The 22,905-nt window shown below is 38.2% G+C and overlaps 1 protein-coding gene across 9 annotated transcripts in view; it reads right to left on the bottom strand.

The window, feature by feature from the left end:
- CTNND2 (catenin delta 2) overlaps window positions 1-22,905 on the bottom strand; it is a 623,732-nt gene that overhangs the window by 319,604 nt on the left and 281,223 nt on the right. For all 9 annotated transcript variants that reach the window (XM_067467540.1, XM_067467541.1, XM_067467543.1 and 6 more), the window contains 2 exons: window positions 7,279-7,313; window positions 4,709-4,825 (listed from right to left, as the gene is read on the bottom strand). In XM_067467540.1, coding sequence (XP_067323641.1) covers window positions 4,709-4,825; window positions 7,279-7,313 — 152 coding nt within the window. The remainder of the gene's footprint in view (window positions 1-4,708; window positions 4,826-7,278; window positions 7,314-22,905) is intronic.

Here is a 22,905-nt window from a genome sequence, read left to right as displayed (position 1 = left end):
GCAATGGAATATGCTGCCTTGGAGTGTGGTGGGGTCTTCTTCTTTGGAAGTTTTTAAGCAGAGACTGGATAGCTAGCTGCTGGGAAATCTTGGATCGCCTTTGAGGTCTCTCCCAATTTTATGATTCTATTATGGTTTTGAAATACATTTTTAAAATTATTATTATTTTAAAAACTATACAGCTTGCAAAAGTCCTTGAAACATACAACAACAACAACAACAACAACAACAACAACAACAACAACAATTTTTATTGATTAGCCAGTTGGCCTTATAAAAAATGTGGGTACATAGGATTCAAACAGGATTTACAACAAGCTTTCCCCCTTTTCAAAAAAAAAAATCCTTGGAATAATACTTGCAAGGCAGAATGGGATACAGAAAGATTGAATTTCATCAAAACTGCAATATTTACTGGAGAATATACCCCACTGAACTTGGTGGAACTTGCTTTTGAATAAATATATACAGGAAAGACAAATAAGATTTGGAGATAAGAAGAGAAGGATTTATAAGGACTGACAAACTAATTTATATAGTGCTGGCAATGCATATACTGTATGCATGCAGTGCTCCCTTTTTCTTCTATTCAGAGTTAGCAAGAAACTTAGCAATGAATCACTTCTGCAGCAAAGGCTCAGAATTTGCTATTTGTGCCCATCTTGGATTCTCTTGAAATAAATAGGTCTCAAAAAAGAGGGCACAGAGTTGGCCAAGCACCCTACTGTTCCGAAAGCACAAAGAGATCTGCTGGGAAGAGGCAGAGGCACTTCTGTTTTGACCTCCAGTTGCCCGAGCCCATGCAAACTTGTTGAGTCCTTTAAATTCATTCTATTTTGAAAGGAATTGTTTGTGTCTGTTCTGACTTAGAGAGTTCATCCTTTTCAGATTAACCTCTTCAAACATGCTTCGGTTTTTACAAGCCATTTAAACCATGAAAACCCATTTTGCTGTAAGAGGGAGGGGTGTTGTACTTGAAGGAACACTATTGGGAACTTTGCCCGGCTCCCATAAGGGAATGCAGAGAGAAATGGGTACAAAGTTGATTGTTTTTCTGTTCTGCTCTGACCTGGAGAAAAAACGTTTGGATACTGGGCCAGATGAATGGCTCCTTGGTGTCTACCTAGAAAATGTTTTAAGCTAAGGAGAAAGGGAAAAGGAAAGGGAAGTGGGGAGGAATATAAAGAAAATAGCAAAAATGAAAACAAAAACAGGGAAGAAATGCCTTGTCTTGTGATTAACCTCTAACAAGGGAAAGTTCTTTCCTGCATGTCAAGATTGCGCTCTGTCCTTTAGGAAAAATATACAGTTATATACTCTGCAGTTTCTTTCCCATCACTGGGAAATAGTCATTGGAGTGCCAAGAAAGAGCTATATAATAACATAGAAACAGGGTTCTGTAATTCATATCATAATAATCCCAGATTATTCCTATTTGTCATGTTGCATGCATTTTTATCTGCTTGGTATTAGCAATTTTATGAAGTTGCAGTAATGAAACCTTTTATACTGTATATATATATGGAAGGCTCTTTTATGTATATGTCTATGAGGTTGGAGCCAGTAACAAAGTTTCCAAATACAGAATTAACACCATGTAAAGGACATATTTGATTTGGTGGACATAAATGATGTTCTAGAAAAGTATTGGATAGTATGAGTAACCTCAGTATTATGAACAAACTAACAGTCTATCCATGCTTCACAAGTTTGTCAATAGGAAAATAGCTTGTCCCTGTTGGAACATATCCCAAAGTCAAGCTCTTTTTCACAATACAGGAAGTCTGTGGTATCTTTTGGGGTTTAGTTCCAGGAGCCCCCATGGATACCAAAAACTTTGGGTGCTTATGTACAATGGCATAGTAAAATGGTATCCCTTATAAAAAGTGGCAAATCAAGTTAATTTGCATTGGTTTTAGAATATTTTAAGTCATGGATGGTTGAAGCTGAGGATGGAGAATCCCTATCCATGAAGGCCTGACTGTATTGCAGCTACTTGGAAGCATTAAGGAGGTGGAGCCAAGTTTGGAATAATTTTCTGATTGGCTATTCTAGAAGACTATTAGCAAAAATGAAGTTCATCTCGCCACCACAACTCATGTCTTCCAAGGAGTGGCTTTTATTAGTGTGTGGTCCCTATACATACTTGACCCTTGACCCTCAGTCTTTTTCCACTGGAAAACTTCTAAATTTAAATCTGAAGATGTCATTGATCAGACTATCCTTTATTCAACATATGCTTTGAAACTCAACATGTTACTCAAGAAAATGGCTGCCCAAAATCTAAAAAGACTAGTTCATAATCTATCAAGGTTCTCATGTCAACTTCCATACAGGCACTAGAATAGCAGTGTACATTTCATGCAAACCTTTCAGCCATATTCATTATGGCTTCTCTTGGTCTCATAGGAAATGGCATCCTTTGATTCCCATTTTTAATCTCTCAAAGTTAAGCATTAGTCTTGTTCCTTGGATAATATCTACTGTTCACATAAACCCCAAGTTGTTGGTTAAAGAAATGGCTGTTGTGAGTCAAAGTCAAAAGAAACAGCTTAAAACTACCCCCCCCCCCCAAAGAACAACCCTCTTGTCTTGTCATCTTGACCAATAGGAACCACCTGTGGCAAGTGGGTTAAACCTTTGTGCCAGCAGGACTGAAGACCGATAGGTTGGAGGTTCGAATCCGGGGAGAGCGCAGATGAGCTCCCTCTCTCAGCTCCAGCTCTCCATGCGGGGACATGAGAGAAGCCTCTGACAAGGGTGGTAAAACATCAAAACATCTGGGTGTCCCCTGGGTAAAGTCCTTGCATATGGCTAATTCTCTGACACCAGAAGCGACTTGCAGTTTCTCAAGTCGCTCCTGACACAACAACAACAAAAAAATCTTGACAAATGCAGGATCTTATATTGAATGCCAAAAAGAGGATCATGATGAAAGTTTAGTTGCTGCTTTAAGTACTTCATTAAAAGGACAGGTTTAGGCCAGAATCACTGGATTTAGGATTTTGTATATTGTTTCATTGTGCATTCTTCCCGTACCCTGTTTCCCCTTTACTTTAATCAGCTTAAGTGAATTGCTGAGCAGGCTTTGGTTATCTTTTTGAATCTCTCCAAGTGCTTGCTTCTTCACATTACTTTGTCACATTTTATTAGGCAGCTTTCAAAGAGGGTGGAAAGAAAAAGATGTCTACCAATAATATAGCTGGCTGCCCACATTCACTATTGAGCAGAAAATGTGGAAAATGGCAGGAGTCTTCTGGCTGAGCTACTAAAACAAGTGGTGGTCATATGTAGTGGCTGAAAGGTGTGCAGCCTGTGTTCAAAGATCTGCATGGGAGGATTAGTTGAGTCATGAGTCACTGTGATAATCACAGTCACATGCAACTAGCCAAGTTATATCAAATCCATTTTTAATGGGAATTATGTATATCTGTGTAATTTGCTTCCCACCTTTCATTAGCTCTTCTACCCTACTACTCACACATTTCTTCTTATAAGTAGATTTGGCTTCATTGCTTATAAAGGAATTTGGCTCATAGGCAACTCTTGAGTTGTTGTTGGACTGCTGTGTTCTTAGGTACTTCCACAACTTTTTAGGGATTAGAATCTAAAGTACATTCCAGTTGAGATTTTTCTTGAGATAGTATGAAGGAAGAGGCTATCAGCATAAGACTTTAGAAATTCTCCAAGCAGCTGGGCAGTTGAAAATATGCCAGGAGGTTTATCCTGACTGGTAGCAGCCTATAATCTCTTTTTTTTTGGGTGAACTTCGGGTAACCACTTCTGCTCAGAGTCATTGGTTGCCTTCTCCCCTCTTTGGAAGACCTTTATAGGTCCTGTAGCCTTAAGAAAGCTCAGAACATTCTTGGGGATCCATGACACCCGGCATTTTTTAAAATTATTGCCATCTGGGTGACAAAGACAAGGACAAACAGATGGAGAGATCGCTTTTATTCTAGAGCTGTGGCTACATTGAACTCCATAGATTTACATTGATGTGGCATTGGGGGCTGTGCGGCGGTGGTTGGAGTGTGGAGGGATGGGTTGTTTTATGGTGTGTGCTGGAGAAGGCATTTAATTTCATTGTGCAATAGCACAGTGACAATAAAGGTATTCTACTTTATTCTGGGAAAATAGATTTGCCATTATTGGAATGACTTGCCCAATATTATTAATAAGATATGGTAATATGAAGGCAGTAGGAAATGACGAGTGGCAAACAGTGACTTTAGATGAGAAAGGGGAAGATGAAATCAATGCTATAAACTATACGTTGGTACATTTATGAGGGACAAACCCTTTGATGATGCTGAACACCATGTGCAGGAACTTTAATTCAGTATTTTAAAATGGAAAAAAATGTCAAACATCCTGGTCAATACAAACTGGTACAAGTTCCTAAACATTAAATGTTAATATCTTCAATACTCGATGCTTTTCCACATCTTTCCATATTCCTCCACAGACCACCTGCACATAAAATAACCCCATGCTGTTTTTCTTTTCTATTGTGAAAAGAAGTACCAAACACTTTGAAGATTGTTATCCACATACATGCAGACACAACCAGCTTCAGTATTGAAAGATGAAATATGAACATCATAATAGCCTAGTATCCTTTCATCTTAAAAGCATAAAATCTTCTGAATAGACTGGATTTTAGTTAAGGGCAGGGTGCAAAGAAATACTTTTTATAAAAGAAACTTACTTTCACTAGTTGTATAGTCCTGTGGATCAAGTATTCCAGACTCTTGCAGTGATCGAATACAAGAGTCCACAAGTTCAAGACCAGTTGTGAGCTCATCTTCTATATCCTTCTGACCATCTGTAATGATAGATTATTTAAACATTTAAAATAAACTATAAGTTATGCATAAGACATTAAAGTAAAGCTTTAAAAATACTTGATCTAGTCAGTTTTTGTGTGGGTAATGTAAATCGAGCGCCACACCTGACAGTCTTTGTAGGTGTCACCAACACTACTTTCCACTACCAAAAAAGTGCTATTATATGAGACAAAAGAAAACAAAACAAAGTTGCTGAAATTCAGCACTGTTGCAAAAATTGAGCCTTTTCCTCCCATGTCTTCTCTTTTCTTTTGGAAGAAGACTCCTCTCTTTGGCAAGTTTTCAGAATCTGTCATGTGTGTCTATGTGTGTCGGGCTCTCTCCTGCACTACAGCCAAACAGCAAATTGCTGGGGAATTTCAGTGAAAAGTGCAGACACATCAGTAGTAACTGGCAAATAGCAATGGACGTGCCATCATATAGCACCGACAAAAAAAAAGCAAATGCTGCCTCCTACACTGGGAAGGTGCTTGTATTTGCTGAATGCAATCAAACACTGGCATAAATGGACCCCTTCATTTCAGTGTTTGGATATGCACCATTACATCCAGCTATCTTACATGTCAGAAGCATTTTGCTTTTCTGTTTATTTCAGTACTTTATTGTGCAAGACATAATAGCAAAGTAATCATCATTTTCAAACTGTATTTCAGCATTATATTTTATTCACATGTAGAATCTCTTATGGCAATAAAAGGGTGTGCTGTTTGCCACAGAAAACGAATGTTTCTTCCCTACGGAAGTTGAGAAGAAAATTGTGTGTGAACTCCAAACACATCAGAAAGCATCCAAAAACGACAAAATGTGTTTATGAACAGGTAATACGAGTGAATGGGTTTTACAAAACATAGTCCTACAGCTAGGATCTAATGATGTACCTAGCTGGATCTCATTGCTTCCCCTGTAACTGCTGAACCCTATTCCTTCCTGTAGCTGCTTATCTACCCTAGACACCTCTTGAAAGTCCTCTGGGCCCTTTTTCTTTTGGGCATTGCAAAAGACCATAGCAGGAAGGTCAAAATTATTGTTTCTGCTGGTGTTGGTTTCTGTTTGAATACTGGATGCTGGTGAATGTTGGAACAGAATGAGTAAGCACAATGCATATTGGAAATATGTTATCTGTTGCACATTACAACCATTTCTAAGATTGCTATATTATTATTTTGTCCTTTGAATTTGCCATGACTAAGGGTGTAGGCCTCAATCGAAACAGCTTATGGAAAGAAAATTCTTAGTTTACTTTCATCACAACATATAATGACTTCTGGGGTAAATAAAAGTGTTTTTTATTTAAAAAGTAATCTAATGAACTATGAATCCACTGGCATGTCACCCAAACTTTTATCCAGAAAGGGCCATCTGTTTTTTGGAAACTTTCGAGAAGTGCCACTGCAGCTTTAAAAAACTCTAAGGAAACTGTCTACTCTGGATTTCACTTTTTTTTAAACCTAGTTTTTACAAAGAAGAAGAAGAAGATGATGATGATGATGATGATGATGATGATGATGAAGAAGAAGAAGAAGAAGAAGAAGAAGAAGAAGAAGAAGAAGAAGAAGAAGAAGAAGGAGACAACAACTTCTGGCCATTATTGGATTGGATTTATAGGAAAGTAATTTTTATCAATGCACCAATCTCTGGGGCAGAAAACTGCTGCCTCCCTAAACCTTTATTTTCAGATCTATTAAATGAATGATCCATGAAATGGCTACATTGTTATTTCGGCATTACCAGAAAGCTGACTATTTTGGAGTACAATCAACAATAACTGTATATTAGTGAGTGTAAACAACTTTGACTGTGTGGATGATAAAGGACAGACTGATAGAATTTGATATTGATTTCTCATATAACTCATGTCAGCTCCACTGTTTGGTTATACTAGTGTGTCAACACCTTAATCGTTAAATTTCCCTCCTTTTCTTTTTTAATTTTTTTTCAGGTCCATGTAATACACAGGTATAAGATTGCTTTGATATTATTCTATATTTACTCTTTTAAAGCAATTGTCTATTGTGCTGGTGTATTATAATCTTCATTAGGGCACTATAGGAGGGAGAGTAAGCAATTGGTAACTTCCCAAAGAGGTTGACTTATTATTCAAATGATGGTATGAACAATTAGCATTCTAGGCAGGGGAGGTGCATTTTGAACCTTAGGAAGAGGACACAGTGCTAATTCACAAGGCATTCCTACTGATAAATTAGTCCACAGAATACACCCAGTTGGTAAGACACTTGTAAAATGTACATTCATCTACCCACACTGTATGAGTAAGACTGTATTACCTAGGGAATTATGCTATCCAGAGGAAGCATATCAATACTTGTACTCTGGTTGGTCAGAAAATGCAGTATCCTCATGATAGAAGCATAGTCTACTCTAAACAAACACTTGAAGATTATGACCCTTTGAAATAAACATGATACTTTACCTTGTGTTTGCCAATGAAACTGTTCTTCAGTTGAACTGGAAGAAAAATAGAACAAAATGATTAAAAACCACAAAATTCATATTATAACAATATATCTTTTGCATATCTGGTGCTGTTTTCAGTCCAGAAACCAACTGAAATTCACATTCCACTTGATTCCTAAATTGTCTGATTCCTGACCATTCACTCTACTTCTGCAGTCCCATTTCCAAGGATCATCCAATGTCAGCCAGGAGCAGATTTTCTATAGTAGTTTCAATGGAAATCAGGCAGTGGGAGAATTCTGTTCCATTAAGGTAATTGACACTAGTGTCATTCAAACTAATCTTATGGAAAATGCAGGTTCTTCTAGAAGTAGGAAATACTTTTGATGTGGTAAGGACCAGTGATAATTATTGGTATTCATGTTAGCCAGTGTTAGGAGTTTATACAAAGTGCTGAACTCCAGTTAAAAATAGGATTAGTACTTTGTATAACTTCTTTAAAGTCTAAATTAAAACTCAGAGTAGACAGACCACCTAGTGACATGAAGCCACCAGCCACTGCTTAGAAATATATTTCTGGAAGTCATTCTGTGTCTATCTAGTGTGTCCTAAATGGCACTGGGTGCGTCATACATGAAATTTGCTGAATTCACCTGGTTATTTCTCCTTAATGTCATATATTCATTATGCAGCTCCTTGCCAATATAATTAAATATTAAAGCAGACTGAGCTGTTTCTTAAGTTCAAGAAACCATGTTTATAGCACATTAAATTGCGGTACATTAGAGAAGTTATTGTTCAAGTGAGTAAATTCACAGGTATTTTAATACAATGATTGTGTCCATCAATTCTCAATAGACTGTATTACAACATAAGAGAGAAGTCAGTAGCATTTTTTAAAAGTTCAATGCAAAAACATTTAAAAATAAGCCAACAACCGAGGTTAAGTGAGATCAGGATGAACTCAGAGCTGCAATGGTTCTCCATACATCATCTGAAAACATGTTATGCTTCTATTTATTTTCAAAGTAGCAGTGTATGAGTTAAGAGACCTTCATTGGGACTGCAACATCCAGAAAGAGATGGTTTAGCCACTTTCTTCTCAGATGTGAGCCTCGTGAAAATCTCTCCTATGTGATTACATTCAGGAAACTAATCTCCCCACTGATCCAAATTAATTCATATTTCTCTCCAAGCAATGTTAGGAAGGCAGTGAAATTTCACCTGGATCACAGCTGGAGGGACAAGTTCTAAATCTCCTCTTTATACATATTGTAGTCCTAATTACTCCCTTTCATTTTTGGTATGCAAGATAGCCTTCCAAATTAGGTTTTGTATGCCCTTTAGTTTGACCCTCAGACATTTCTCTGTCACCAAGGGAGAACAGGAATGAATGGATATGGGAAAAGTGATTGATACAAACTGTTGACAGTCGACACACAGCAAAAAGAAGCCTCAGTATATGACAATATATGACTAATTAAAAATAAAATATGCTGAATCCCCTGTGTGTAATAACTCATCAACAGAGATAAGTACTGTCATAATAAATGTAAAATTGTAATAAAACCATGTGACAATAACTGCTTCAGCAACTACAATAGGAACTACCTTGGGAATGTAACTTTTCCATTTTTTAATCCTTTTAGGTAAGCTTTAAAAATGAAGTTTTACGAAGTAAAATTCAAAAGCTTGGAACAGTCAATAAAGGTTTGAGTCTTTGCAAATACAACTGTGAATTTCCAGCTGGTTGTCCTCAATCTATCCAAATAACTTCTCTGTGGGGATTTTAACTGCTATAACACACAATATGTGTTCTGAAGTTTAATCCCCAGTTCCAAAACTCTCCTGGAACTTTGTTTTTGAGAGATTACCTGTTTTATCATAGCACCAGTTGCCTTCCTGCTAAGGTCAGCACCACAAGAAAGAACACTCTGTTGGTCTCCAGATTGCCAAAGACATAATCTCTCCAACACACGGTCAATAACACCACATATACTCTGTATTTCTTTAGCTGTATCCTTAATGTGGGCTAACTAAATGTATGTATGAAGAATGTGTAAAGCAGGTCTTATCAAGGTTTTTATGGAATTAGACATCCTAAAGAGAAGAAAAAAAGTCATAGCTGCCTCCGCACTATTTCCATATTTATAAACTAGAAACATTTTTATATTCCATATTGAAGGCAAATCTTGTATTTTTTAAGCCGTTCATCCATATTTGTCCACAATGTCTGAAATAAGTTATCTTCCCAAGTAAAGGCTCACTGCATTTTCTAGCCTCCATGTCAGCCCACACTAAAAAGGAACCCCCAATGCTTTCTGTTTTTCCAGAATTTCAGTTTTGCCATTTCTTTGATTACTGAACTTGTGTTTCTTATAGTCATGGCTCATGGGCAGGGTAAAAAGGGATAGAACGTTTCTGAGCTGCCATCAACTCAGAAATGGCCCGGGGAAGAACAGCATTCTTAATTTTTCCTCCAGCAACTTGCTTTTCTTCTATGTTGCAGATTGAGAAAGGGTCTTCTTTTCTCAGTACATGGCAAAGAAAGGAAGAGAACTGCCTGGGGAAAAATAGAACCTTCTCTAAGCAGCCAAATTGGGAAAATGGGGCAGATGAGGAGAGAGTGTAACTGACTGGGGTCGGTTAGACTGTAGACTGGATAGAAAGGTCCCATAGGCTGGATCTGGCCCATAAACTACTGATTCCCCAGATCTTCTAATATATTGGGCCATGCTCCTGGCAATATTTGAAAGTGCTCTCTGCACTCTTCTAACTTTTGAAAAGGAGGGATTGTGTGGCTTTAAGCAAAGGCATTTGGTAGCATATACTTCCAGCATATATTGAAAAGCGGGTTTTGGACTAGAATTTCCTGTATACCTTAGGCCACATACATAGGTTCTAGGAGCTGCGAAAGTAACATTTTAAAACTCTGTATTTTTCTTGGTCCTCCTTTAGGGCTGGAAAATAATATTTAAAATACTAAAAATGGTCTAAACATGGTTTTTGAGTGTCAAGAGACACTCAAGAGACAAAAGTTGTGGATTAATGAGAATCTTCACAATTCAGGACTTATTCTGTACAAAATTCTGTACAAAGAAAATACAATTTTCTGCATTGGGAAAAGCCTTTCCTGCATGAAAAATAATATTTCTAAGCAGATTAATTTCGGTGCAGATAATGCTGCAATTGGAGGTGTGTTCTGCTTTTAAAAATTGCACGTGATTAATTAGCACAACACAACACTCCGCAGAAATGCTGTTTTCTGTACTAAACATCAATTTGTGTATTTTATGAAGAATAATAAATCTTGGATTGTAAAAATTGTGTGATTTTCTCACAGTGGGAAGGAAAGTGCTGAAATGACTAGTTGCCACCTTTGGGAAGAAACTTTGTGAAGATTGGCATGCCTATGCCCCTTATCTCAACTAGCTTAGAGGTGGAAGATACTTTCCCATGATGGTCATGGTAGCATCGGCAGCAATGCCTGGAACACTGCCTTGCTGTTCCTTTTGCATTCTACACACCCACTTGCTAGTGGCAATGACAATAAAAATTGTAATAATGTTTTTAACTTGCAAGCCCAGACGATTTAGTCCTGCCACTTTAATTATGCTGTCACAACCCTAAATCAACTACGTATTCAGCAATCTACCACCAACATAGTATCCCTCAGTCCCCAATTCTATGGGTAGGAAAATGGTTATACAACAACAACAGCAGGGGTCCCAGAGGTAGTGAGCTCTGCCTCACTTGCCTGAGTATGCCACAATGTTAACTGCCTTTTATTTATTTATGTACATAATTTTTATCCTGCTTTTCAATTATAAATGGACTCAATCCATGCATTTATTAATTATACATCACTATATTATTCATCAAAACAACAATACAAGGTATACACCATTTGCAATGTATTGACCTTCTCAGTCAATACATTGCAAATACTTTTATTCACCATCTCTCCTAAATCCCAGCTCTTTTCCCATGCTATTACCATTTTCACAATATTTCATTTTTATTCACACAAGCATATTAAAATACAAATGTATGGCAGGACTATCAGTTTCTGATCATTCATATTGTTAGAAATTACTATCAAATTGTTAAAATTTTATCATTTGCCAAGTCCAAAATATTGGAATTTACATAGGCAATGTTTGAAATAGGAGGTTGAAGGCTCGCTTCTCTATACAGGGGCCTCTTTGGAATATTTTGGGGGAATGTGGCAAATTTCCTCCCACCAAATGTAAAGAGAGGACCGCTAGGTATGTATGAAAAACTAAAAGAGAAGAATTTTCTGGTGGTGGAGAAATACTGGTGAGAAAGGGGCAGGAGGGACTAAGGGCCTTTTCAGACAGGCATGCATCTCCGGAGGAGCTGGATTATTTAAAACCAGTTTCTCCCGGGATTAAGGCCACACATCCTCCCACAACCCTGAGCTACATGCCTTTCTGACTCCCCCCCCCCATTTCCCTCTCCCCCAAACTTACCTGAAGGGCCTCCAGAGAACTATCCTGATGCTGAAAAATAATGCATCAGAAGGGGGGGGGGAATTAGGTCCCCCAGGTAAGGTTTTTTTTAATGGGTGGCTGGGAGGTGAGAGTGGGGGCACCATCCTGCTCTTTCACAGTGTTAGAGCCCAAAGAACTGGAATCACTATATGAATTGACTAACTGGATTGCAAAAGCAATCCCAGGAGCCAATCCCCACAGGGCCCTCATCTGGAAAAATCCAGACCTTAGTATAAGGTATGGATCTTTCTAGGTCAGTGGTTCTCAACTTGGGGTCCCCAGATGTTTTTGGCCTACAATTCCCAGAAATCCTAACAGCTGGTAAACTGGCTGGGATTTCTGTGAGTTATAGGCCAAAAACATCTGGGGACCCAAGGTTGAGAAGCACTGTTCGAGGTGTTTAATTAACCCAGAGCAAACTGGTAAATCCCAATTTTCTTCAGATTAGTTTGGTCATTTGGACACCTCAGGTAAAACGCCCCAAGATTTCTTTGGAAGCATTTGAAGATGCACAGATGCCTTTCTATATGGATCTCTCATTTTTCTCCTGAAGGAGTATTAGGTTGTGTGTTCACTTGGCTTCCACATGTACGTTTGTAAAAAAAATAAAATTACTGAACTAAATTAAATCTCGTCATTGCTCTTTCCAAAGAAAATAATTAATTGTAGGTAAGCACTGTCCCTGTAAGTCTTAACTGTACAGAATATAACAAGGAAAGCTATATAAAACAGACTTAATTTCTCAGACTCATGATTTCTGGGTTGGAAAAAGAGGCACACTTCATTTTTACAAACACTCATTTTCTTTTTCATTTTCTAGAATGGCCTAGCATTTCCCTTGAAACATTGGCACAGTTCAGTTAATACTGGCTTATAGTATCCTATCCTACCTTTCACCCTTTCAGCCAGGCTTTTGGCCTCTGTGGATTCCCTTAATCTGTCTGTAGTGTAGACAGTGCATCAATCTTGCTCCTCTAATAGTGACGCAAAGGAGCATGTTACACAGTAAGTTAGTTTTTAAAGACACAATTCAGCTCCTCTCACAGCATTCAAGGATACAATATGTGAAGCACACATGCACAGGGAAAATATTTTTTTTAAATTATGCTTACTGCTTTCAGTCATAATTGATGCATATCAACTTTACGAATTAGAATATATACCAAATTGTGCCAGCTGTCATTAATACACTCATTTTACACTATGGGAGATCACAGGTAACCCAAATAAAAACAGGATTAAGCTGCTTGAAATTGAGAAAGAACTGCAGAAATGCAGGATTTACAAGCAGCTTTATTATGGCCAAACAAATAGCATAATATTGAGAAGCAAGGCAGAATATGTTATATAGACAAGATGAGAAAGGGAGAAAGTGAGAGAAAGAGTGAATGCATGCAAGCAAGTAGAATTGTCAAGTTCAGCTGTATTCTTTTCTCCTGAACCACTGTACCTTGTGCTAAAGATAAAATTATACTATATTTTTCATCCAGGTGCATGGAAAACTGATATATACCAAATCATAACAATGGTCTATCCAGCTCAATATTGTATTCACTGACTAGGAGTAGTTCTCTTGAACATCAGAAATGAAACTTTTTTTTCCAGAAAAGCTAGGGACCAAACTGAACAATTCTTTATGGAAATTGTGTCCCACCACTGAGCTATATACAGTCATGTGTACAATCTTTTGAGTTGTATAATAATACTACTTGGCGTTGCTTGGGTGTTGGAGGCGCTACTGCCCCCTTGCTTTCCTCCCTTCTTTATCCCTTCATGCCTTCTCATCTTCCCTTTCTCTTCCTTCCTTCCTTCCTTCCTTCCTTCCTTCCTTCCTTCCATTCCATTCCATTCCATTCCATTCCATTCATCTCCTTTCTTTTTCTTCCTTCCCCTACCTCTCCTTTCTCCCTTCTCCAGATCTGAGGGGGTCTACCTCACAATGCCTCCATGGCAACATGACTCTCTTTGTGGCTCCTCCCTCCCATTTCCTCATACACATCATCTTTCTTTCCTAGTGACAATACAAAGGGCCACTTCACCTAGCAGCAGCCAACCCAGTTACACTTCACCTATAGCAGCAGCATTTGTGGTCCAGATTTGACTTTTGAATAGAGAGATTATTGTTGTAACATCTCCATAACTCTCACGATCTGGAAAACCCACAGAGACAACAGAGCTGGAAGGACCAGCAGAACATCACTAGTGCAAATCAGAGTAGGCAGACTTTGAGGGCCTGGTAAGGGAGAAGCAGAGCAATGGTAGTAGTTGTTTATCAGGGATAAGACTTTCACTGCATGCACATGAATGCTTTACTGGTCCAAAAAGAGTGTTTGAGCAAGGAATTAACTTGATGAGGAACAGTAAGCTAAGACTGAATAGAGAAAAGATGGGAGTATTACTGACTGGATTTTCATTGACCTGGGTGACAGAAAGAAAATTTGAAAATATTCAGAAGACAATTGGTGAAAATTATGTTTCTCAGATTTTGGAAAATTCAGATGAGGAGAATCCTGAACTCATGAGAATATTCACTTTTTTCAGACTTATCCTGTGCAAAATTCAGAAGAGTTTTTTTTTTTGCACAGAAACTAGAACATGTTTCAAATGTTACTTTCTGCAGAGAAAATGGAGACAGTCCACACTCCTCTGTGGTAATGAACTGCACTTTGTGTGTGTATATATGGGTGTGCGCGCATGCTGAGCTCAGATTAAAGTGATTTCTAACTGCTTTGGCTGACACACCAGATGCAAACTTGTAGAGTGCAGTGTTGCAATTGCTTGCATTCTGTCTATTTCCTGTTTACTGTACATATTGGGATGCCCTATATCTGGGGTGACCTCTAAAAATTGATTTGTAACAGCAGTTGTATCAAAATGGGACTTCAATAATGTTAACAAAGGCTGGACTATAATCGGGCTATGTTACATATTATTATTATTATTATTATTATTATTATTATTATTAAACTTTATTTATACCCCATCACCATCTCTCCTCAAGGACTCAGGGCAGCTAACATGAGGCCAAGCCCAAACAAATACAGTGAGAAAATAAAATACATACAGCAAATAATAACAAAATAAAATAAAAGCAATAAAAACAATAAATACAACAATAAAAGAAGAACAACACACTGTGATAAAAACAGAGGGAATAAAATAAAATGAAAATTAAGGAATAGGAATAAACGAAGTGGGATGGGCCAAATGCAAGGATAAAACAAGGGGACATTGGGTGAGATGGGAAGAATGGAGTGATTTATCTAGTGGGAGATACAGGAGGGACAAGCTATGGAGTTTAATTGCCCACTAAGAATAAGGTGAATGAACCAGGAGGACAAGTATATGCTGGAACAGTCATGGTATGAGGATTGTTGATCATTCATCAAAAGCAAGGCAGAACAGCCAGGTTTTCAAGCTTTTCCTAAACGGTGGGAAGCTAACCTAATCTCCCCAGGTAATGAGTTCCAAAGATGCATTTGCAACGAAAGTGGGAGCATGAGGAGGGTCTCCCTGGATGATCAAAGAGGTTGTGCAGGATCATAGAAGGAAATGTGGTCGTGAAGGTAGGCAGATCCCAAACCTTTCAGGGATTTGTAGGTGATAACCTACACCTTGAATTGGGACTGGAAAATAAAAGGCAGCCAGTGGAACTCCTCAAACAGAGGGGTACAGCGCTCTCTGTAATTCGCTCCAGTTAGCAGTCTGGCTGCTGAACATTGAACCAATTGAAGTTTCCAGGTTGTCTTCAAAGGCAGCCCCACATAGAGTACATTGCAATGGTCCAATCTAGAGGTAACTAAAGCATGGGCCACCGTGGCCAAATCAGACTTCACGAGGTACGGTCACAGCTGGCACTCAAGTTTTAGCTGTGCAAAAGCCTTCCCGGCCAACGCTGACACCTCAGCATCAAGTGTCAGTGCTGAGTCCAGGAGGATCCCCAGACTGCAGACCTGCATAATTTCACAACCTTAAGTAAAATTGCCCTGTTGCTATATTCCCACTATGCTGTTTGTGTTCCTTTGAAGCTGATTTCGTTTTCCTTTTTTAAAAAACCCGAACTGTCAACATTTGCAAATATGAACAGTTTTAATTGAAACCATTATAAAGAGTTTACAAATTGTGAATACTTTTATTTTATCATTAATATTGGGTAATATCTTCTCACATAAAGGATTTCAATTTCACATAAATGAAAACTATATTCGCAGATATGCCCATGTATTCATTGTGTGCCAGGTGGCCACTCTCCAGAATTAATAATTCAGTTTTGTGAGATATACTGATTATCATAATTGCTTACCGTGAGGCAATACAGGAAGCAATACTTTTATTTTAAAAACAATGTTTTTGTTGGAATAAAATGTATTCCCCATCAGTCTGCACTATGTCTGATTACAAATGTTTAGATAGTGGCAAAACAAACATAGAGTGAGTGGCAGAATTGTTATTAAAAATGAAGAAAGGCAGACTCCATCTCTGTTAGTGAAGAAAGACAGACTGTATCTCAGTCAGTTTTAACATTTTCCAAGACGTGTGAAAATAGCAGCCTAATCTGTGGTTTCACAATCTACTGTTGTGCCTAAACATCCTTTGCAGACAGCTTCCTTCAGTCAAATTCAACTTGCCACCTCAATTTTTGCATAACAAATTATGCACACTAGATTTTCTTTTCTATGTGTTTGCCATGTTTTAATTGCATGCATTTTCCTCCAGCTCTTAACAAGGGCAGTATTTCCAGGGAAAACAAATTGCAAAAGACAATGCTGGATCATTAGGGCTCCATTGAGACTATGTTTAGGTAACACTTGTCCAAAATGCTTTGGAATATTTCGGATTTCACATTTTTGAATAAGGGATGCTTAACTAGCTCTTTCCCAGGATTCTGCAATAAATGTAAGGGGGATAATTGAAATATTTTGCACTTCAGTATTTGCAGCTACAACATTTAGAAATGATGCAGATAAGGAGATCAAAGTTTTTAGCCTAACACATGAGAAAATGTTCCATCACAAGCAAGGGCAACAAGGTTGGAACTTCAACAAGCTTTGTTTTTACATTGAATGCTCTATGACTATAGTATATATATGAAAAACATTCTTATGGCTTATATTATTGGATTACATTATCGTTTATAGTGGCCTTTTGCCCTTGTACTTCGGGGAATTCTTTCTCTGTATTGTCCATCACCTGGTTGATAATATGTGGTTTTGTTGGGTGTTTTTTTTTGTTGTGTCAGAAGCAACTTGTGAAACTGCAAGTCACTTCTGGTGTGAGAGAATTGGCTGTCTGCAAGGACACTGCCCAGGGGACGCTCAGATGAATTGATGTTTTTATCATCCTTGTGGGAGGCTTCTCTCATGTCCCTGCATGAGGAGCGGGAGCTAATAGAGGAAGCTCATCCGCCTCTTCCCGGATTCGAACCTGCGACCTGTCGGTCTTCAGTCCTGCCGGCACAGGGGTTTAACACACTGCACCACCGGGGGCTCCATATAATATGTGGTTCTTTTTACTTAATACATTTCTGTAATGAAACATCTTATGTTTACTTTGTTTAAATTTTGAGACTTGAGACTATGGGACTCCTGTCATATTATTTATTGGTGCTCAATGCTCATGAAACTTTAATTTGAGCAAGCAATTGTCCATTCTATATGCTCATGCAAGGTGTCACCTTGGGCCTTCTGATATTTGCAAAGCCCCCATGAAAAGAGAGGAAATTCCATCCCGAGAGAGGGTAAGAAGGCATAAAAAGCCATAAAAGAAACCTCTTTATCAGAGTGTTATTGTTGTAGTTGTTAATGTTGTTGTTATTCATACCCAGTTTGGGATTCAGCATACTTTACAAAAGATAAAAAGGTTGATAAAACCTCACAAAAATGAAAAACACCCACACATCCATATGGATACCAGCACAACCAACCCAGCACATTAAATAGGTGGGCCAGACCTTCTTCAATCAGTTATCAAAGGCCTGTCAAAACACAACAGTCTTCACTTGTCTTTGGAAACAGAGTAGGGAAAGTGTCCCAATTTAATTCTCCAGGAAAGGGAGTTCCAGAACCTTAGGGCTATTACAAAGAAATTCCTTTCTCCACCAGATACAAATGGTAGGAAGAGACAAGGCTCTCCCCAGCAGATTTTACAGCAAGGGCAGGCCCATCACAAAAAAACACAGTCTTTCAAGTAACCAGGACCTGAACTGCATAGGGCTTATAGGTAAAACCAACCCTTTGAATAGTGTCCAGGAATGGACTAGAAGCCAATGGAGCTGTTGCAACAAGAAAGTTCTGTTCTCTTGTAGTCAGCCTCAGTTAGGAATCTGTTTGCAACTCCCTGGATCAGTTGAAGTTTCTGAATATTTATTTATTTAATATAATCCAAAGGCAGCTACTAAGGATGCATCTACATTGCCAGATATGAGGTCCCAACAAAGGGGCACAGCTGGTAAATAACCCTTAATGTGTTGTTGAAGGCGTTCATGGCCAGAACCACTGGGTTGGTGTAAGTTTTTTTTGGGCTGAATAGCCATATTCCAGAAGCATTTTCTCTTTCAGGAGAGAATGCTTCTGGAACATGGCCATATAGCCCAAAAAACTTATAGCAACCCAATAATCCTTAACTTTACAAATGCACTCCAAGTGACCACTGCAACGTGAGGAGCTTCCTGGCTCAAATATGAATCCAGAAGTGCACCCATGCTGCAGACATGTATTTCCAGGTGATGTTTACCCCCCCCCCCCCGAATTACAGGCTAAATTTCTTGATCTGTTCTTTGACTGACTAGGAGCAATTGTCTGAATAAGTATGCAAATGACACACAGCTCCATTGCTGCTTTCAGTGCCAATCCATTTCTGATGACTGGCACTAGTTCTGGACTGAAACAGTTTCTTTGGTTTGTGGTGGAAAGCAGCAATAGATTGGATATTGTTGCCTATTTGTGATCTCAAGCCCAAGGCAACCTCTCTTAGCAGTTTTCTGTATATGTTACATAGCATCAGAGATAGAAGTGAGCTCTCAGCCATCCTGCAAGCCAATGGCCAATGGGTCAAACAGGAGTCCCCCATAACTCCCTGAGTTCACACCTCTAAGAAAGAATGACTCCACAAAAAACCAGTGCTCCTAGGTTAACTGAAGTATGTTTGGACAGGTCAGCCCCTGTATTTACAAGACCGATATCCACTGTTTCATTTACCCATGTCCATTGTAATGCATCATCTCTATGTATTTTCTAATCCCCCAGTGCAACTTTATGACATCCCTTTGCTACAAGCAGGCCCGTAGCCAGGATTTCTATTCAAGGGGGGGGGGCTGAGTTTGTTTGGGGGGGGGCTGAGTTTGAGTGAAAGAGGGTCTACCCTAGCAAACCTTTTGTATCGTTACCCCAATACCCCCATGCATATGGAATATATTGAGTATGGTGATCAGATCATGATATGAATAAACATAACAGTTTAAATAATGCAACAGTAAGGCCTTTTCACGAACCACCATGAGAATTTCGGGGGGCGGGGGCTGAAGCCCCCCAAGCCCCCCCCCCGGGCTACATGCTTGGCTACAAGTACTTCATTTCAAATAGGGTTTGCTAGTCTCCATCATTTCATGTATCTATGTGAAGTCTGGGAACATATCCTTCATGAATATGATGGTTGTACTATATTTCACAAGAGTTTAATTACCAAAAAACCAATGTGCAAAGTAATTCTGGCCAGTTAGCCACATGAAAACAACATTTATCCATCAAGGATTTTATCTTAGAGTTTAAGCTATAATAGGAATATTTTTCCAACACTATGTTAAAGCAACATTTTTAATAAAATCAATATTGGCTGAGATCCAAAGTGCTATACACAAGTCTTTTGGATGTCCAATGCAACTATTGAACAATTTCAACAGGAGAGTTGCCTATTAATACCAGAAGTTGTTTTTGAAGCTCCTTCTTATTTCCAAAGAGAACATGGAGCTCTTGTTTGATAAACATAAGTTCCTCTATTTTTATTTAAAAAACCCAAGGGAAATGGATTGAGCATGATGTTCCTATGATTTGGAAATGATGCAAATCACAAAGTCCAAACATGCCTTCACAGATTCATCCTCAATTAAAATTCCCACTCTGGGCTGGGTAGGAGATTTCTAAATACATGGATAACAGCCAAGTCATTGTGGTGATTACTGGTATAGCCTCAGTTGCATTTATGGCTTTGGAAGCTGCACATATAGCTTTATCTCTGAAACAACAGGAAGATATGTGGCTGCCTTAAAATAGTGGTAACTCCCCAAACAGGCCAAACTGTGAGGATGAAGTGAGAAGAACTCTGATAGACTGATAAAATAACACATGAATTATTGTAGTGGGAAACTCTCATAAAACTGCAGTCCTATACACCTGTGATTACATGACACTGAACTCAATTGGGATTTATTCTTGCATAGAAATGTATAGGATTATGCTGAAAGAGACAGAACCTTCATTACTTCGAAGACGAAGAGAGATTGGCTTTCTCTACAATCTACTGTGATATCATTTTCATATCATTTTGATTTTCATGCTGCTATCCTAAGGAATCCTGAGCTTTTATGAGATAATCAGAAATTTCTTCCAGGGAGCACTAGCTCCAAAATATCATCTTTAAATTACCTTCCTATAAAATTTAAGTCCTTGAAGCTTTGTGGGAAGTGAAGCAAATAAATAGAATATAATCACTTTCTAATCTAGCAAGTATTACAGTGTTGCTGAAGAATTGATTGCATAGCTCCCTCAAAAAATGATTGATGTGTGCTGTGCTAATAGTTAAAACAAAGGTATGAATTCCTAAAATTAATCCAGTTAGAGCTCCAACATTTTGTTCAGCAATTTAAATCCATAAACATTGACAAGGCTTTTTTTGAACATTTACCTAAGATGTTTATGCAGTGCCAAACAATATTGGCTCTTGTAAATCAACACCACCTCTCTAAAGAACACACTTAGATGAGTTATTATGGAATTAAAACTCTCAAAATTATGATTTCATTATCAAGACATTTTTCATTTCTTTTATCTACAAGAAGCTCAGTCGGAAAAAAGGATGGAATCCGCTGGTGAGGCCATAAATACTGATTACAACTAGAGTTTGTTATTCTAACAATCTTTCCACATTTGCAGATTAAGTATCTGTGGATTTGATTATTTGTAGATTTCTGTATTTGGCATCATCCCACTTTGACTGCTACCATAAATTAGATGGGGGAGAGAATTCTCACTGTGCCAGTGGTTCTCTACCTGTGGGTCCCCAGATGTTTTGACCTTCAACTCTCAGAAATCCTAACAACTGGGATTTCTGAGAGTTGTAGGCCAAAACACCTGGGGACACACAGGTTGAGAACCATGTCTCTATGCATTTGTAGGTTCTCTAGCATGGCTTTTGTTGGGAATCAGGAGCTGTTAGGCTCAAAATAACCCTCTCTGGGTGTGATTCCACAAAAATATAGCAGAGTGCCAGATGCACAGTTCATAAGCAGCAGAAACGTATATGTAGTGAGTAAGGATTGGCTTCCATTCAACAGGATGGAACAGGATTGCAGGTCCATAGGATCTGCAATCATAGGATCAAAAAATCATAAGATCAAAAAAAATATATTTATTAAAGATAAAATAAATCCATTCTTGATAGGAAAGGTTCTTGGAGCTAACTGCTTCACTGAGCTATCTTCTAAGGAAAGGAAAAAAGAAAATAATAAAAATAGTTATATCTACTACATCTTGCCTGGACAATGGCATGATGCCCCCTCACTCTAGAGAAGACGAAGGGCAGGCCAATATGGAGAACTGACCACATGGCCTCACCAGGGCGATAAAAATACTTTAAAGAGGAAATTACATTTTCCCTGAAGAGATCACGTTGCTAAGCATTCAAAGGAGGAGGAGATAGTGGTATGCATGATGACTAAGACAACCCCCCTTCTAAGCTCCTTCTTAAGCTAAGCTTGCTTGAGGAAATTGGGGAAGGAATCTCTCATTCTAATCTATCTAGACTAACTGCTCATTGAGGACTGGAGACTTGTACAGTCAGGGATGAAACCTAACAGTTTTATGGTCAATGTCTGGTAGAAGCTGATCATAAAATCTCATTGACGGGCCTACAAATGGCTAGAGAGGTCTTCTAATGGGTAAAAACAAAACAAAAATATAGCGTAGGGGTCCTGCATCCTTAACTCCAGTGAATGTAGAAGGTCGACTGTCATTAATAAACTTAGTAACTTCTTTTTATTTGGTATCTGATTCTGCTCCTTCAAGGTCATAAAGGATAGAAAGTCAAATTGCTCTATCCATCATAATTTATACATTGGTCTTAACCTTTCAAACTGTCTTGGAAAAAAAAAGCAAATCCTCTTATTTTTAAAGGATCTCTCTCATAACATTTCTTGCAGAGATTTAATCTGTTAATCTTAAATAAAATGCCATCCTACTGCTATCACATAACCATATAGCAGTTACCCCATTAAGAAACTATTCCTGTACAGCAATGTATGAGACCTGCTCCTAACAGGTGAGCAAGATAGAAAAACTTTTCACTGAACTCTAGGGCATGATTGGTTATTTCAGAAGAAAAGGAAACTAAGTCTCTCTAAATCATTTCTGTACATATGTATATGTAATTAGGATATGCTCTTTTTATAAAAAAAAGTGTTTCTTTTTCATATTATGAAGTTATGCTATTTTCTTCCTTAGATATCCAATATTCATTTTATCACTGCCAAGTTGATTTTACTGATCATTTTCTTTTATAGTCAAAACACTTGATTTTCTATTTATTGTGGGAGTGGACCAATTCAATGTCGTTTTTTTTATGTGAGTGATTTAATAACTAATTCAGACCTATATTTTCTGCATTAATATCACAGTATAACTGTGCCTTGTTTGTAAATTTCCATCTAGCTGTCAGGATAGAGTAGACAAGTGACATTTCAAATGCTGCATACAATATGGTATGTTTTTTGTGCTGCCCCATCCTGTATTTTCGATAGGTTTTGCCTCCTCTTTCAGTTTTCCCATGCTGCTCTTTCTTCTCTTTCTAGCATCTGTTTTTAAATCTGCTTTTCTCTCATCTATTTTTTTCTATCATTTTCTCTCCTTTGCTTCCATTTT

Source organism: Anolis sagrei, chromosome 4 (genome assembly GCF_037176765.1).
Source record: "Anolis sagrei isolate rAnoSag1 chromosome 4, rAnoSag1.mat, whole genome shotgun sequence".
Classification (NCBI taxonomy): Eukaryota; Metazoa; Chordata; class Lepidosauria; order Squamata; family Dactyloidae; genus Anolis; species Anolis sagrei.
This window is presented reverse-complemented; position numbering and strand designations above follow the sequence as displayed.